This window comes from Dipodomys merriami, unplaced genomic scaffold (assembly GCF_024711535.1).
Source record: "Dipodomys merriami isolate MVZ:Mamm:240054 unplaced genomic scaffold, mDipMer1.0.p SCAF_19, whole genome shotgun sequence".
NCBI classification, from domain to species: domain Eukaryota; kingdom Metazoa; phylum Chordata; class Mammalia; order Rodentia; family Heteromyidae; genus Dipodomys; species Dipodomys merriami.
The window spans coordinates 27,879,727-27,894,658 of NW_027203270.1; the positions used below are offsets into that span (position 1 = coordinate 27,879,727).

At 44.6% G+C, this 14,932-nt stretch overlaps 1 protein-coding gene across 6 annotated transcripts in view; it reads right to left on the reverse strand.

Moving 5' to 3' along the window:
- Nucleotides 1–241: 241 nt before the first annotated feature.
- Nucleotides 242–14,932, reverse strand: part of Wipf2 (WAS/WASL interacting protein family member 2) — a 56,104-nt gene continuing 41,413 nt past the window's right edge. For 5 of the 6 annotated variants that reach the window (XM_070028103.1, XM_070028098.1, XM_070028099.1 and 2 more), the window contains exons 6-8: nucleotides 9,867–10,076; nucleotides 5,928–6,038; nucleotides 242–5,147 (exon numbers count right to left, since the gene is read on the reverse strand). In XM_070028103.1, coding sequence (XP_069884204.1) covers nucleotides 5,107–5,147; nucleotides 5,928–6,038; nucleotides 9,867–10,076 — 362 coding nt within the window. In that variant the 3' untranslated portion in view covers nucleotides 242–5,106. The remainder of the gene's footprint in view (nucleotides 5,148–5,927; nucleotides 6,039–9,866; nucleotides 10,077–14,932) is intronic. The other variant, XM_070028104.1, reaches the window with a different exon arrangement.

A 14,932-nucleotide genomic window follows, 5' to 3' on the forward strand; every position in this document is an offset into this window, starting at 1 on the left:
AGTGAGCCAGCGTGTTTCCTATCACCTAATTCACATACAGTATCAAGGAGGAGGAATCAAGCCACACTGGAAAGACCTGTTTGGCTTCCGCACACTCGCACACACCCTCTTGTATGTGTGGTGTGTAGTATCATCTTAGTGAAACAGAAAAAACTTATAGGTTAGGAAAATGAGAGCCATTTAGGTTAGCTCCAATTGCAGGCTATAAATAGACTTTAAAAAGTCAGGAAGTACAATTAAATCAATAAATAGGTAGTTTATTAATCATATTAATGACAATGATGGGTCAAATAATCAGGAATTCAGCCAATCTGGTAAGTATGGATGAAAATGAGTCCTTTTCCCCTCTCCCTTCATATGTTTTTATATCTAAACTATGAGAGTGATTCATACACACACCCATTATGAATCAGTATGGAAAATAATTCCAAGACCTTTGCTAATAATGAAGTGCAAGTTAAGCTCATTAAATCTTAGTGGTTATTATGTCAGCAGATCACAGTAAGCAAAGAATGACTGGTTGAATTTTTTACACCTGAAGTCAAAGTTCAAGAAAACCTGCTACGATTTTAGCTTAAAAAAAAGCAGTGAAGAAATCTGGCTGATACTCACATAAACATGGATATACATGAGCCTGAAGGCCCTGTCCCTATCTTTTCTTCCACTGTCCATGCAAAAATCAGCCATGCAACAGAGACAAAAAGAATCATTATGAGATACAAGGGGAGGCCTAAGGCTAGGGAACCTTTTAGGCTTCCTGAAATCATGGGGAAAAGGAAGTTAAGGAGAAAACAGAAAATGAAGTCAGAATCTGCAGGTCATCATGGCTTAACTCATTTTCAAAACCCAGTAGGAAAATAGACCTATGGCAAGCTGCAGATACTTCCACTGCTCAAATCAATACATACAGGTTTTTTCAGGAGACCTGAAATCAAATTACCACACTTACCCAGATAAGCCAACAGGTTTCCACCCCTCTGCTCCCTCTTGAAGCGGTATTCCAGTCAAGAGTATGTACTACACAATTTACAGGTTTTGTTCTTAAAAGCAAGGTTTAATTCAACTGCATGGCATCCAGAAAAAAGGAAATGTACCAAAGAATCCAACCTGAGACTAGATTATACATTTTAGAGAAGGGGGAAAAAAATCAGTGCTATGTGGGAGAGGGAGCACTGTAATCAGAATATAACTCCAAAATAAATCACAATAAATTATTTTAAAAAAGAAATGGATCCACATGCAGATGGATGGTCTCTCTCTCTCTCATGCACGCACACACGCGCGTGCGCGCGCGCACGCACACACACACACACACACATGTGTGCACAAGCCCACACACACATTCTAGTCTTTTATTCAGTGTTGACTATTATGTCCATGCTGGTCACTGTTGGAAAGGACAAAGGTTAGACATATGAAGGGTATATGCCCCTTTGCCACCAGTGGAACTAATCTGTCAGAAACAAGAGTAGAAAGAAGGAAACAGCTGTTGTCAAGGAAGATTTTAATAACTTTAAAGAGGGAAAAGGAAGAAAGCACAGAAATCTAACACAAGTAAAGGCACAATGACGTGGAGCTGAATGGAACCAAACCTTTCCTTCAATTAAAGTTAGCTCTTTTTTTTTTCTTTTTGCATGTGATTTTGAAAGTGGTTACAGTTTTGTTTTATTTTGTCTTTAAGAGATGAGTCTTGAAGGCAGAGTTGTAATGCCCCTCTCTCTTCTCTTTCCTCCCATTCCCTAAACTAGGGCAGCTTAACAGAAAGCCACCTTGACCACATAGCCAGGGACTGAGATTCAAAAGGAAAATCAAGACTTCAACTGGCATGTGAAGAATCTGATTTGCAGCTGATTGTAGGTGGGATTTCCAGAAGGACGGACAGCTCAGTGTGGTGCCATCAAAGGGCCTTTGATGCCCAATCCTCCACCCAGAGTTTCACAGAAGGGATGGACCCTGGAGTCACACTTCTTCCCCACCCTCATAAGCACTCAGCCTACAGATTATTTCAAGTGATCAGGAGAATTAAAACATACCCCAACCCTGAGTTGCTCTGTAGCAAGTCTATTTACAATTTTTTTTTCCTCATCTCTCTCCCTGGAGGTAAATCTGGGTTTTGAGCTGGGAAGCTAAGTGTGAGGGCATTTCCCCAGTGCAATGGCCAGTGACTACTCTCCTTACTCTCCTTGCCTTTGCCAGGTTTATAAGTCCATAATAGACTCCTGGACCCAGAATGCTTGTCATCAGCTGGGATAGCCCTGCGCTAACTTACTCTGTTGGTCTAGGCTATGAAAATGCTGGACTTTTACAGCTGGAGCAAATCCCCAGGAGAAAAACACACCTGGAATATCAAAGTGCTTTGGTCCAGGTTAAGTGACCAGAGAAGGAGAATGAGGCATCTAGATTATTTAAAACCTTGGAGGCACTGTCCTACTTCCAGACAGAGCAGTAAGAAACGACTACTAAGTTTTTTTCTCACTAGAGAAAAATATCATAAACACAAACCCACACAAGAGCTGTTGTTAGTACAGCTTCTTGATATTTAGCTGGGTGATGTCTCTTTTGTCTGGGAGGGGACAGGGGAGTTAAGAGGACTGGGTAACAGCCTCAACATGAGACCACCCGATCTTCCACTGAAGGGACAACACTCCTGCAAGCAGAGAAAAAGCAGTTTAAAAGGTGAGACGTTTAAGTGCTCTTGCAGCCAGCGCACCTTAAACCTACATTACAAGCTTTGTAAAACATACAAAATAGACCAAGAACTATGAGTATCATATTCCCACCTTCAATAGCAAATATACATGGCAATAAATCTGTTATTCAGAGGGACCCAATAATGGATAAGGCAAAAGAGATTTCAGTAGGTGTTGTGTCATCAACATGCTCTGAAGGAGAAAAGTCATTTGATTATATCTAGACCCAGGCCTTTTTTGTTGTTGGTTTTTGTTTTTTTGTTTTTTTTTTTCCAATCCCCCATTTTTTTCATGAGGCAAAGACAATGCAAATACAACCAGTACCCATGTAACACAGTCCAAATGCTGGGGAATGGGAGGGGCAGCAGCAGGTCATGGGGAGGAAGATTCAGCCCCAATGAAAAGCTGGGGTTTGGCTTTATTTGTGATACACATCTTGATGCTCTATATTTGAGTAAAGGATTAAAAAAAAATACACTTTGAGAACATTGTACAAAAGGCATCAACTCCCATTTCAAAAATAAATGGGAAGACTTCACAGTCAAAGTTCAGAAATGCGTTAGCATCTACCCTGGAATTCTGCTGCAGTATCAACTCTTGTACTCCCCTCTCACCTCTACTCACGGCAGGATTCTGGGGATACTTCTGGGAGGTAACTGCTAACAGATTTGGAAAAAAAAAAGAATAAATAATGAATGATTAGAAAAAGGTTGGTGACAGATATAACTGTAGTCTGTCACAAGAGTCCATGTGATCCAGGAGATGGAAAAAGATAAGAGACTCTGAATAACTTGAGTCCTCCCTCACCTACCACTAGGAAGATTTGGACTTTTACCAGGAATCAGGACAGATCCTTAGCCTGTGATCCAATAGATTATAAGGATCCCTAAGGCAAGTTAAGCCTGTGATGGGTCTGGTTAAAGTTCTTAACTGGAATGCCCTACACATTTCAAGCTCGGTCTCCCTGCTCTCAGGCCAAGCCTAAAGCAGCCTGGGCATGTGGCAATGGCTATATCAAACTCATTTGGTTTGTGGTGTCCAGGAGCCCCATCCTGCTATTGGAGAAAGGACAGTCATTGTCTCATTATCCAACTTCAGACATACCACCTATGTTTCCTGTGCTCTTTAACTAGGGCCTGGAAGACAAGGAAACAACATAATGCCGGCTGCCAACAGAAGACCTATCTTAAGGAGGCAAACTTCACTGACGTCTTTGTGCTTCTTGGCCTACAGGAATACTGAATTATCCCTCCCAGCTTCTCCTGGCTCCTCAACCTGTCCTAATTTGTCATTAGCCCCTGCACTCTAGGCAAGTGAGAATAAAGGAAGGAAGAGCCTGCTCAGTCAGGCCGACTGTCAACTTTTCATTATAAGCAGGCCGTCAAGTCCTTTGTATTCCACCCAGAGCCAGATTCTCCCATGAAAGAAGGGTATCTCCTCCTTGCCTTTTTAATCATTCTGGAGCTGACTGACTCAAAACCAATGATCACTTCAAGGTCAGTCAGAAAAACTGAGGCAGACTTGAGGTGGAGGTTAAGACCCAGGCAATATCTCCCTATCTCCCACCAGAAGTTTTTGGAATTTGTGCATCATAACTGAATGATGCCCCTGGCAAAAGTGACTTTCCTCTTGGCAGGATGAGGACAGGGAGGGTGGGGGGAACATCCTTCAACCTAGTACCCTGAGGAAAGGGGGCAGGGAGTCCCAGAGGACTTGAATGGCTCCTGGTCCCTTAGATGCAGAAGAACTGACTAGCTCTAAACTGATCCTCAGCTTATTTCACCCTTTTCTTTTTTAAATATTTAGTTTAATTGATTAGTATTTAGTGTGTATATTCAACCTATCCCTGGAATGGGGGAGGGGGGGATGAGAACAAAACCTAAAATGCCCCTAAAAATAAAGCAGAGCCATATCCTTGTCCTTTCTCCAAACCTGACCTTTAAAACAGATCACTTGTCTGTACATTCCTTTCCTGCCTCACTATAAATGTCCCTCTCCCAGAAGTCCTGGCTATGCCAGCTTCTTCCTAAACAATGGAATATAATGCACCCACCAAGCTTCCCCACACTGGATAAGAACACAGAGGAGCAGCATTCTCCATCCTGCCCAACAATGAGTCCATCCACCACAAGGCACCTTTCCCCAGGGAAAGCAGGAGACACAGACTGGCAGGACTTGCTAGAAGTGGGACAGATGTAGGGCTTAAGACCCCACTGCCGACAGAAAGAGTCCAATCACCAAATCCAGAGACGAACTGCATAGATGGAAGTGAGCTGGGAGGATGCTTTGAGTCCAGGGTTGGTTGCACTGGAGAAACACAGTAGGAGCTCTCATGCAGGTTTAGGGGAATGGACAGGACCATCTGAGAAGAAGAGGAGGTCCATTCTTTTCCTGAGGAACAGGATCAAACCAGGCTTCACCTGAGAATGGGTGGCAGAGGTGGGGCTCCACGGGCAGCTGGAAAAAAAAAAAACAACAACACCCGAACACATATATATTGATTACATACTAGACCCTGAATAATACAAACATTCTTGAAGTGAGAGTTGAGCTCTTTAAGTAAACCTTTAAAATCTAGGGATTAGGTTTTTTGGTTGTTATAACTGTTTTCCAATACTGGGGACTGAACCAAGGCATCATACTTGCCAGCTCCCAGCCTGTTTTGTTTTTTAGAGACAGCAGGGCAGGAAAGGCCGTGAAACTATCTCTAATAAACCACCAGAAAACTGGAAGTGGCTCCGTAGCTGAATGCTCAGGGACAGTTCCCAGGCCCAGAGTTCAAGCCCCACAACCAAAAAAAAAAAAAAAAAAAGATGAGGAGCAGAAGATCATCACCACCCCCTCCCCCGTCCTGGGGCTTGAACTCAGTGCCCAGGCATTGTCCCTGAGCTTCTTTGTGCTCAAGTCTAGTGCTCTGCCACTTGAGCCACAGCACCAATTCTGGATTTTTCTGAATAGTTTATTGGAAATAAAGAGTCTCATACTTTCCTGCCAGGGCTGGCTTTGAAAATGATCCTCAGATCTCAGCCTTCTGAGTAGCTAGAATTGCAGGCATGAGCCACCAGCACCGGTTGAGAAGCATATTTAAAGCATAATTAAAAACCACAAGCCTGGAGCTGATGATTCTTGCCTGTAATACTAGCTACTCAGAAGGCTTAGCTCTGATGGAGGGAAGAAGAGAGGGAGACAACACAAAATTCAACATTCATGCAATAAAGGAAAAACTTTCCTTACTACCTTTCTCACCTCGGTTTGTTTTGCTGGGATATATTCTCTGAAAATGTTTATATTCTTCTGGAGCAGGAAAGTCTTCTACTGGATGGAAGGAATACTTTGACTCAAAATCATCTGTGAAAAGAATAGAATATTAACTGACATGGCCCCTCCTTGTGCTTCCATAAGCCTCTGACTTCTTACCACCCATTCTGCTTAATAATCCCTCAGGCAAGCCGGGCGCTGGTGGCTCACACCTGTAATCCTAGCTACTCAGGAGGCTGAGATCTGAGGATCACCATTCAAAGCCAGCTAGGAAGGTCTGTGTGACTCTTACCTCCAATTAACCAATGAGCAGAAAGTGAAGCTGTTGCTCAAGAGTGCTAGCCTTGAGCAAAATTTAAGGGACAGTGCCCAGATCCTGAGTTCAAGCCCCAGTACCTTCCCCATAAAAAAAAAAAAAAAATACCACCACCACCAACAACAAAAAGTGTCCTTCTAAGCCGGGCGCTGGTGGCTCACGCCTGTAATCCTAGCTACCCCGGAGGCTGAGATCTGAGGATCGTGGTTCAAAGCCAGCCCGGGCAGGAGAGACCGTGAGACTCCTATCTCCAATAAACCACCAGAAAACCAGAAGTGGTGCTGTAGCTCAAGTGGTAGAGCGCTTGCCTTGAGCTGACGAGCTGAGGGACAGCGTCCAGGCCCAGAGTTCAAGCCCCACAGCCAACAACAACAACAAAAAAATCCCTCAGGCATCCTGATGTATAGAAAGCGTGTTTCAGCCACCAAACCACAGGTTTTTGTTGTTGTTGTTGGTCACAGGGCTTGAACTCTGGGCGTGGGTGCTGTCCCTCAGCTCTTCAGCTCAAGGCCAGTGTTCTACCACTTTAGTCACAGTGCCACTTCCGGTTTTCTGGTGGATAATTGAAAGTAAGATTATCACTGACTTTCCTGCCCGGGCTGACTTTGAACTGCGATCCTTAGATCTCAGCCTCCTGAGTAGCTAGGATTACAGGAGTGACCCACCAGCCTCTGGTAAAAATGATTTTTTTCTTCTTTTTTGTTGGTCACGGGGCCTGAACTCTGTGCCTGGGCGCTGTCCCTAAGCTCTTCACCTCAAGGTTAGCACTCTACCACTTGAGCCACAGTGCCACTTCGAGCTTTTTCTGCTGCTGTGGTCCTCAGGAATCAAACCCAGGGCCTCATGCATTCAATGAGAGCACTCTACCAGTGAGCCACCTTCCCAGCCCCTAAACCAAGGTTTCTTTCTTTTTGGGGGTGGGAGGAGTGCAGGTTCTGGGGCTTGAATTCAGGGCCTGGGCACTGTCCCTGAGCTTTTTTTTTTTTTTTTGTCGGTCGTGGGGCTTGAACTCTGGGCCTGGGCACTGTCCCTCAGCTCTTCAGCTCAAGGCGAGCACTCTACCACTTGAGCTACAGCGCCACTTCCAGTTTTCTGGTGGTTTATTGGAGATAAGAGGATCACAGGGCTGGGAAGGTGGCTCAGTGGTAGAGCGCTTGCCTTGTATGCATGAGGCCCTGGGTTCGATTCCTCAGCACCACATAAGCAAAAAGAAAAAAGCCCGAAGTGGCGCTGTGGCTCAAGTGGTAGAGCGCTAGCCTTGAGCTGAAGAGCTGAGGGACAGCGCCCAGGCCCAGAGTTCAGGCCCATGACCGGACCCCCCCCCAAAAAAAAAAAAAAAGAGGATCACAGACTTTTCCTGCCCAGGCTGGCTTTGAACCATGATCCTCAGATCTCAGCCTCCTGAATAGTTAGGATTACAGGAGTGAGCCACCAGTGCCTGGCTGGCACCCAGCTTTAACTTAGAGATTTGGCCAGGAAATTCCCACTCAACCTAGGTTACTCTCCTTTTGTTCTTTTGTTCTGCAAAACAATTCAGACAGGGCTGAGAAGGTGGCTCAGTGGTAGAGTGCTTGCCTTGCATGCATGAGGCCCTGGGTTCGATTCCTCAGCACCACATAAGCAAAAAGAAAAAAGGCGGAAGTGGCACTGTGGCTCAAGTGGTACAGCGCTAGCCTTGAGCTGAAGAGCTGAGGGACAGCGCCCAGGCCCAGAGTTCAGGCCCCATGACCGGACCCAAAAAAAAAAAAAAAAAACAAGTCAGACAGCCATCTCCTGGTCCCTACTCCTGCAAGAAGGCTCAAAGATTCCTTTAATGTTTAATTTACATTTCCAGGGCTTCTCTTTTTTGGGCTGGTCTAGGTCTTGAATTCAGGGCCTGGGTGCTGTCTGGAGCTTTTGTGTTCAAGGTTAGCACTCTTAACACTTTGAGCAATTCTTCCTTTCTGGCTTTTTTTTTTTTTTTTTTTTTTTTGAGTGGCTAATTGGAAATCCAAGAGTCTCATGGACTTTCTTGCTCAGGCTGGCTTTGAAGTGAAATTCTCAGATCTCAGACTCCTGAGGAGCTAGTATTACAGGCTTGTGCCACCAGCACCCAGCTCACCTCCTCCCTCCCTCCCTCCCTGCCCCCAAGTCATGGGGCTTAAACGCTGGTCCTGGGCACTGTCCCTGAGTTCATTTGCTCAAGGCTAGCACTCTACTACTTTGAACCACAGCATCACTTCTGGTTTTTAAGTTGTTAATTGGAGATAAGAGTCTCATAGGGAATTTCCTGCCCAGGCTGGCTTCAAACCACGATCCTCAGATCTCAGCCTCCTGTGTAGCTAGGATTACAGGCATGAGCCACCAGAGTCCAGCTATCCAATAATCTTTGTTTTTTATTTGTCTGAGACAGTCTCAATCTGGGCTGCCCTCACTCACTATGTAGCCCAGGCTGGTCTCAATTGCAATGCTTCTGCTTCAGACTGAGTGCTGGGATTACAGGTGTGCACAATCGTATCTAGTGACATTTCCAAGGTTTCTTTCATTTTTTGCTGTTGTTGGCAGTACTGGGGCTTGAACTGAAGTTTTAAAGGATTTTCTGCTCACAGCTGGTACTCTGACTTGAACAACCTCCACGTCTAGCTTTTTGCTGGCTAGCTGTAAAAGAGTCTCCAAAGTTTGTTTGCCTGGCTCGGAATCTCAATCCTCAGCTCTCAGCCTACTGAGAAACTAGGATTATAGGCATGATATATTAGTGCTGGGCTTGTTTAGTTGGGGGGGGGGGTGTCATAGGGCTTGAACTCTGGGCCTGGGCACTGTCCCTCAGCTCTTCAGCTTAAGGTGAACACTCTACCACTAGAGCCACAGTGCCACTTCTGGTTTTCTGATCATTACTGGAGATAAAAGTCTCAGGGCTGGGAAGATGGATCAGTGGTAGAGCTCTTGCCTTGCATGCATGAGGCCCTGGGTTCGATTCCTCAGCACCATATAAACAAAAAGAAAAAAGCCGGAAATGGCGCTGTGGCTCAAGTGGTAGAGTGCTAGCCTTGAGCTGAAGAGCTGAGGGACAGCGCCCAGACCCAGAGTTCAGGCCCCATGACCGGACCCAAAAAAAAATACAACAACAACAACAAAAAGTCTCATGGCCTTTCCTGCCTGGGCTGGTTTTGAACCTCAATCCTCAGATCTCAGCCTCCTGAGTAGCTAGGGTTACAGGCATGAGCCACTGGTGCCGGGCTTTGTTAGTTTTTAAAGAGCCGGAAAGTAGCTCTCCTTCCTACGATACGTAATTCTAGGATGTCTGACTAATCTGAAGAGGATACCATCTCTGACATAAAAACTGGCCAGCAACAATGATCCTTGGAAGGCTTGAAAATATCTTTAAAGTTAGCATGATACCTGCTAACTTTACTTCAATCTATTGCAAAGCAATCAGTCCTACAATCTATGCAAGGAAAGATGTCAATGGATGGTGTGTAGAGGTCTGAGGATGGAAGTCAGGTAAAGAAATGCCTCGAGAAAACTATGGTGTGGCCATTCCCACCCAATAGTTGCCTGGCAGCCAAGGCAGTGAATGAGAGAAAGTTACACAGGAACCATGGGACAAAAGAGCAATGACTTACCCAAAAAAGACCGGACAGTAGTGATGGAATCTCTGTGGCCATTCCTCAGAGGTGGTGGAGGAGGAGGGGGTGGACCAGCTGGTGTCCTTGAGGGTGGCGGTGGGGGCTTTCCTCTGTTCAGGGGTTCTGACCCATGCATTCGGTATGGTGGGGGTGGAGGGGGAGCATCCCGGGCACCATTTCGGATCATGGGTGGTGGGGGTGGAGGAGCTGCAATTAAAATTCAAAATAATTAGGCTTGGGTGAAGCTGGTAAGGGAAGAGGGACAAAGAGAAAAGACACAAGGTCTGTCCAATGAGCTTCCAAGTTCTTTGTCCGATTCAATTTTAAGACTGTTTCAAGTAACAGGGCCAGGAAAAAAAAAAAAAAAAAAAGAGTCCTAAAAAAAAGTCAGTTTGAAAAAAAAAATTAGGTAGGAATTCCTCATTTGGAATCCAAGATGATCTTTTTTGTTTGTTGGTTGGTTATGGGCTTGAACTCGGGGTCTGGGCTTCATCCTTGAACTATATGGTTCAAAGCCAGCGCTCTACCACTTTGCCACAGCAACACTTCCAGTTTCTAGTGGTTAATTAGACATAAGAGTCTCAAAGACTGGCTTTGAACCATGATCCTCAGATCTCAGCCTCCTGAGTAGGTAGGATTACAGGTGTAAGTCACCAGTACCCTGCAATTTTTTTTTTTTTTTTTTTTTTTTTTGCAGATAAGGTCTTGCTAGGTAGTCCAGGCTGGCCTCAAATTCATGATCCTCTTGCCTCAACCTTCTTCTTTTTGTTTTTTTGTCGGTCGTGGGGCTTGAACTCTGGGCTTGGGCGCTGTCCCTCAGCTCTTCAGCTCAAGGTGAGTGCTCTATCGCTTGAGCTACAGTGCCACTTCCGGTTTTCTAGTAGTTTATTGGAAATAAAAGTCTTAAGGACTTTCCTTGTCTGGGCTGGCTTTGAACCATGATCCTCAGATCTCAGCCTCCTGAGTAGCTAGGATTACAGGCATGAGCCACCAGTGCCTGGCTTCTTGTCTCAACTTTCTGAGTAGCAGAATTATATTTATACAACTCCCAGCTAATAACACCAATTTTTTTTTTTTGTTTTTTGGTTGGTTGTGGGGCCTGAACTCTGGGCCTGGGCAGAGTTCAACTCTTCAGCTCAAGGCGAGCATTCTAGCACTTGAGCCACAGTACCACTTCCAGTTTTCTGGTGTTTAATTGGAGATAAGAGTCTCACGGACTTTCCTGCCCAGGCCGGCTTAGAACCACAATCCTCAGATCTCAGCCTCCTGAGTAGCTATGATTACAGGCATGAGCCACCAGCACCCGACCAATAACACCAATTTTAAGGGGAAAAATGATAGAAATTCTTAATTTTTTTTTTTTGGTCGGTCGTGGGGCTTGAACTCCGGGCCTGAGCGCTGTCCCTCAGCTCTTCAGCTCAAGGCGAGCGCTCTACCACTTGAGCTACAGCGCCACTTCCGGTTTTCTGGTGGTTTATTGGAGATAGGAGTCTCACGGTCTCTCCTGCCCGGGCTGGCTTTGAACCGCGATCCTCAGATCTCAGCCTCCTGTGTAGCTAGGATTACAGGCGTCAGCCACCAGCGCCCGGCTTCTTAATTATTTTTTATCATTTTACCATTATTATTAAATTTTTTTTTGGTCGGTCCTGGGGCTTGAACTCTAGGCCTGAACACTGTCCCTCAACTCTACCACTTGAGCCACAGAGCCAATTCCAGTTTTCTGAGTGGTTTATTGGAGGTAAGAGTCTTACAGAATTTTCTGTCTGTGCTGGCTTTGAACTGAGATCCTCAGATCTCAGCCTCCTGAGTAGCTAGGATTACAGGCGTGAACCACTGATACCTGGCACTATTTTATTTTTTGCCATGCTTAAACTCAGGGCCTTCTCAGCTTGCTTGTTCATGATGGAGAATTTATCACCTCAACCACAGCTGCTGTTTATTTTCGTGAAGTCTTACAAACTTTTTTTCTGTCCAGGTTGATTCTGAACTGTGATCTTCCATATCTTAGCCTCTTGAATAGACAAAATTATAGATTTGAGCCACTGTCACCTGGCTGTTTCTCTACCTTTTAAATTATCCTTCAAAAGGACAGTATTTGGGACTGGAAGTATGGCTTAATTGGTATACAGCCTGCCTAACAAACATAATGTTCTGAGTTTAAAAATAAAAGAAATTGTAAAGGCAGTATTTTACTCTGCAGAAGGCAAATGTAGGGAATAAACTATGGATGAAGGTCAAATTTCTGGTTTGCTTTAAAGTCCAAAAGACTCTATAACTTCTCAAATGTAAATTCTTTACATAGAAACAAAAATTAAGCTGGCACCACTGACTTACGTCTGTAATCCTAACAACTCAAGAGCCTGAGATCTAAGAATCACAACTCCCAGGCAGAAAATTCCATCAGACTCTTATCTCCAATAAGCTAACAAAAGGCTAGAAACTGAGCTGTGGCTGGTAGAGAGAGCCAGCTATGGGTGAAAAAGCTAAGGGACAGCACTCAGGCCCTGAATTCAAGCCCAACTACTGGTACAAACAAACGAACCCCAAAAAATGGTTAAAAAAAAAGGAAACAAAAAGTACACCATCACATTAATAGTGCTCTGATGTGATTTAACAGTTAAGTCCAAGAACTACTTAGAAGCCTTTTACACAAAACCAGTAGTATACTTTTTAGTTTATAGATGAGGCAACAACTCAGATAGTCAGTGCAATTTGCTCAACATCATACAACAAATATAGCCAATACTCAAAAGAACTTGGACTAAAAGATCTCTGCTCACTTACACAAGAAGCAAGCTAAGACCTCCTGCAGATCTCAACATTAGTGGTGGCTAAGGGACAGAAGAGAATAGCCCTTAACTTCAAATTCATCCAAAGAAACCAGAGGGAAGAAAAATGTGTATAGTCTACAGATGTTTAAACCTCCTCAGCTTAACCCACACACGTTTTTCTCTGCTTCTATTACTGGGTGGGGTTAGAAAGTCATGGACTTTGCTCACATGAAGAACTCTATTTTCTTTTTCTTTCTTTCTTTCTTTCTTTCTTTTCTTTCTCTTCCCTTCTTTCTCTTCTTCCCTCTTCCCTCTCTCCTCTCCTGCTCTTTCTCTCTCTCTCCCTCCCTCCCTCTCTCCCCTAGTCCTTGGGCTTGAACTTAGGGACTGGGCACCATCCCTGAGCTTTTTTTGCTCAAGACTAAGTACTCCACCACTTTGAGTCACAGCTCCACTTGCAGCTTTTTGTGGGGTAAATTGGAGATAAGAGTTTCCCAGATCTTTAGATCTCAGCCTTTTGAGTAGCTAGGATAAGAGGCATGAGCCACAGGCACCAGGGAATAATGGGCTTATAATACATGCTTTTTTTTGGGGGGGGGGTCCGGCCGTGAGGCCTGAACTCTGGGCCTAGGCACTGTCCCTTAGCTATTCAGCTCAAGGCTAATGCTCTACCACTTGAGCCACAGCACCACTTCTGGCTTTTTTCTTTTTTCTTATGTGCTGCTGAAGAATCGAACCCAGGGCCTCATGCATGCAAGGCAAGCGCTCTACTACTGAGCCACCTTCCCAGCCCCTAATACATGCTTTTTAATGACATAACGCTTTTTCTTAAATTGCCTTGCCCAGGAAGGTCCCAAATTTCTAGTCTCAATCAATTCTTAGCCTTCTCAGTAACTTAGACTACATGTGCACCAACAGGCCCAATGACTTAACTTCTTAATCACTGTTCTGTATCTGTAGAGACTGACTACAAAATAAAAGTTCAGGGGCTGGGAAGGTGGCTCAGTGGTAGAGCGCTTGCCTTGGATGCATGAGGCCCTGGGTTGGATTCCTCAGCACCACATAAGCAGAAAAAAAAGGCCGGAAGTGGCATTGTGGCTCAAGTGGTAGAGCGCTAGCCTTGAGCTGAAGAGCTGAGGGACAGCGCCCAGGCCCAGAGTTCAGGCCCACAACCAGACCCAAAAAAAATAAAATAAAATAAAAATAAAAGAGATCACAGAATCTCTCCAACTCTTTCTGTGGTCCCTTAATTCTCTCCTCCTCCAATTTAAGCACTAATGGTCTATTATTAAAATCAATCCATTACATAAGTTATTCCCTCTCCTACCTCACTCTTCCTTGGGATCACAAAATCCAAGTACTAGTTAAATACAATTTGGGTCCCTTCCTGTACCTAGAAATGGCAGCTAAACACACACCATGCAGATTACTCTCTTGGAATGTCCCCTGATCTCAGGCAGGCCCTTTCTGTGGCTGCCTATCCAGGCATACTTCCCAGTCTCTTTACTCTCTCACGCCTCACACGAGGACTTCATGCCTTCTTCTCTCTCCTTAAATTGTCCTCTCTCATTGATCAAGATGCACTGGACTCATAAACTACTTTGTTGAATGACATCTCCTGTATACAACTACATAAAAATAATAAAAATATTTTTAAAATCTCTCCTTTTTTCCTCTGGCCTCATACACAGCTAATTTTCTTGCATTCTATTTCACTGAAGAAACAAGAAAATTAGAACCTTTTTAACATGTTCCTACCATTTTGCCAATTACCTATTTGCTTCTATGCCTATATGCTTTGCCTTCCCTGCTGTTATTATGAAGAACTATGTATTCCCATGTGTGGATCAAATTCCATCTCCTTTCACCTCCTCAAAGACTAGGCTCAGACAGTTTGTTCCCTCATAGGAAGTTCAATCTTCCCCTCTTCACTCATTTTAGGCTACCCAATCCATCAGCAACCAGCTCTCCCATCTTGGAGAGAAAACCTCAACTCACAACCCATACCCACCATTTTATTACTTATTTACACAAACACACACCTACCCAGGTCTTCACAGCAAACTCCTTAAGAGATTTCTACATTCCTCTCCTTCCATTCCTTACATTCTGTTTTCTTTCCCTTTCTTCCCTTCCCTCTTCCTTTCTTCCTGGAGGTTGTGGGAAGTGTTCAGGCAAGATGTCATCAAGTCACCCAGATGTCTGTGCTCAAGTGATCCCTCTGTAGTCCTACCCACCTGCTCAGTCTCCTGTGTGGCCTCCTTTTGCCACAGTCTGTTCTGAACACAGACA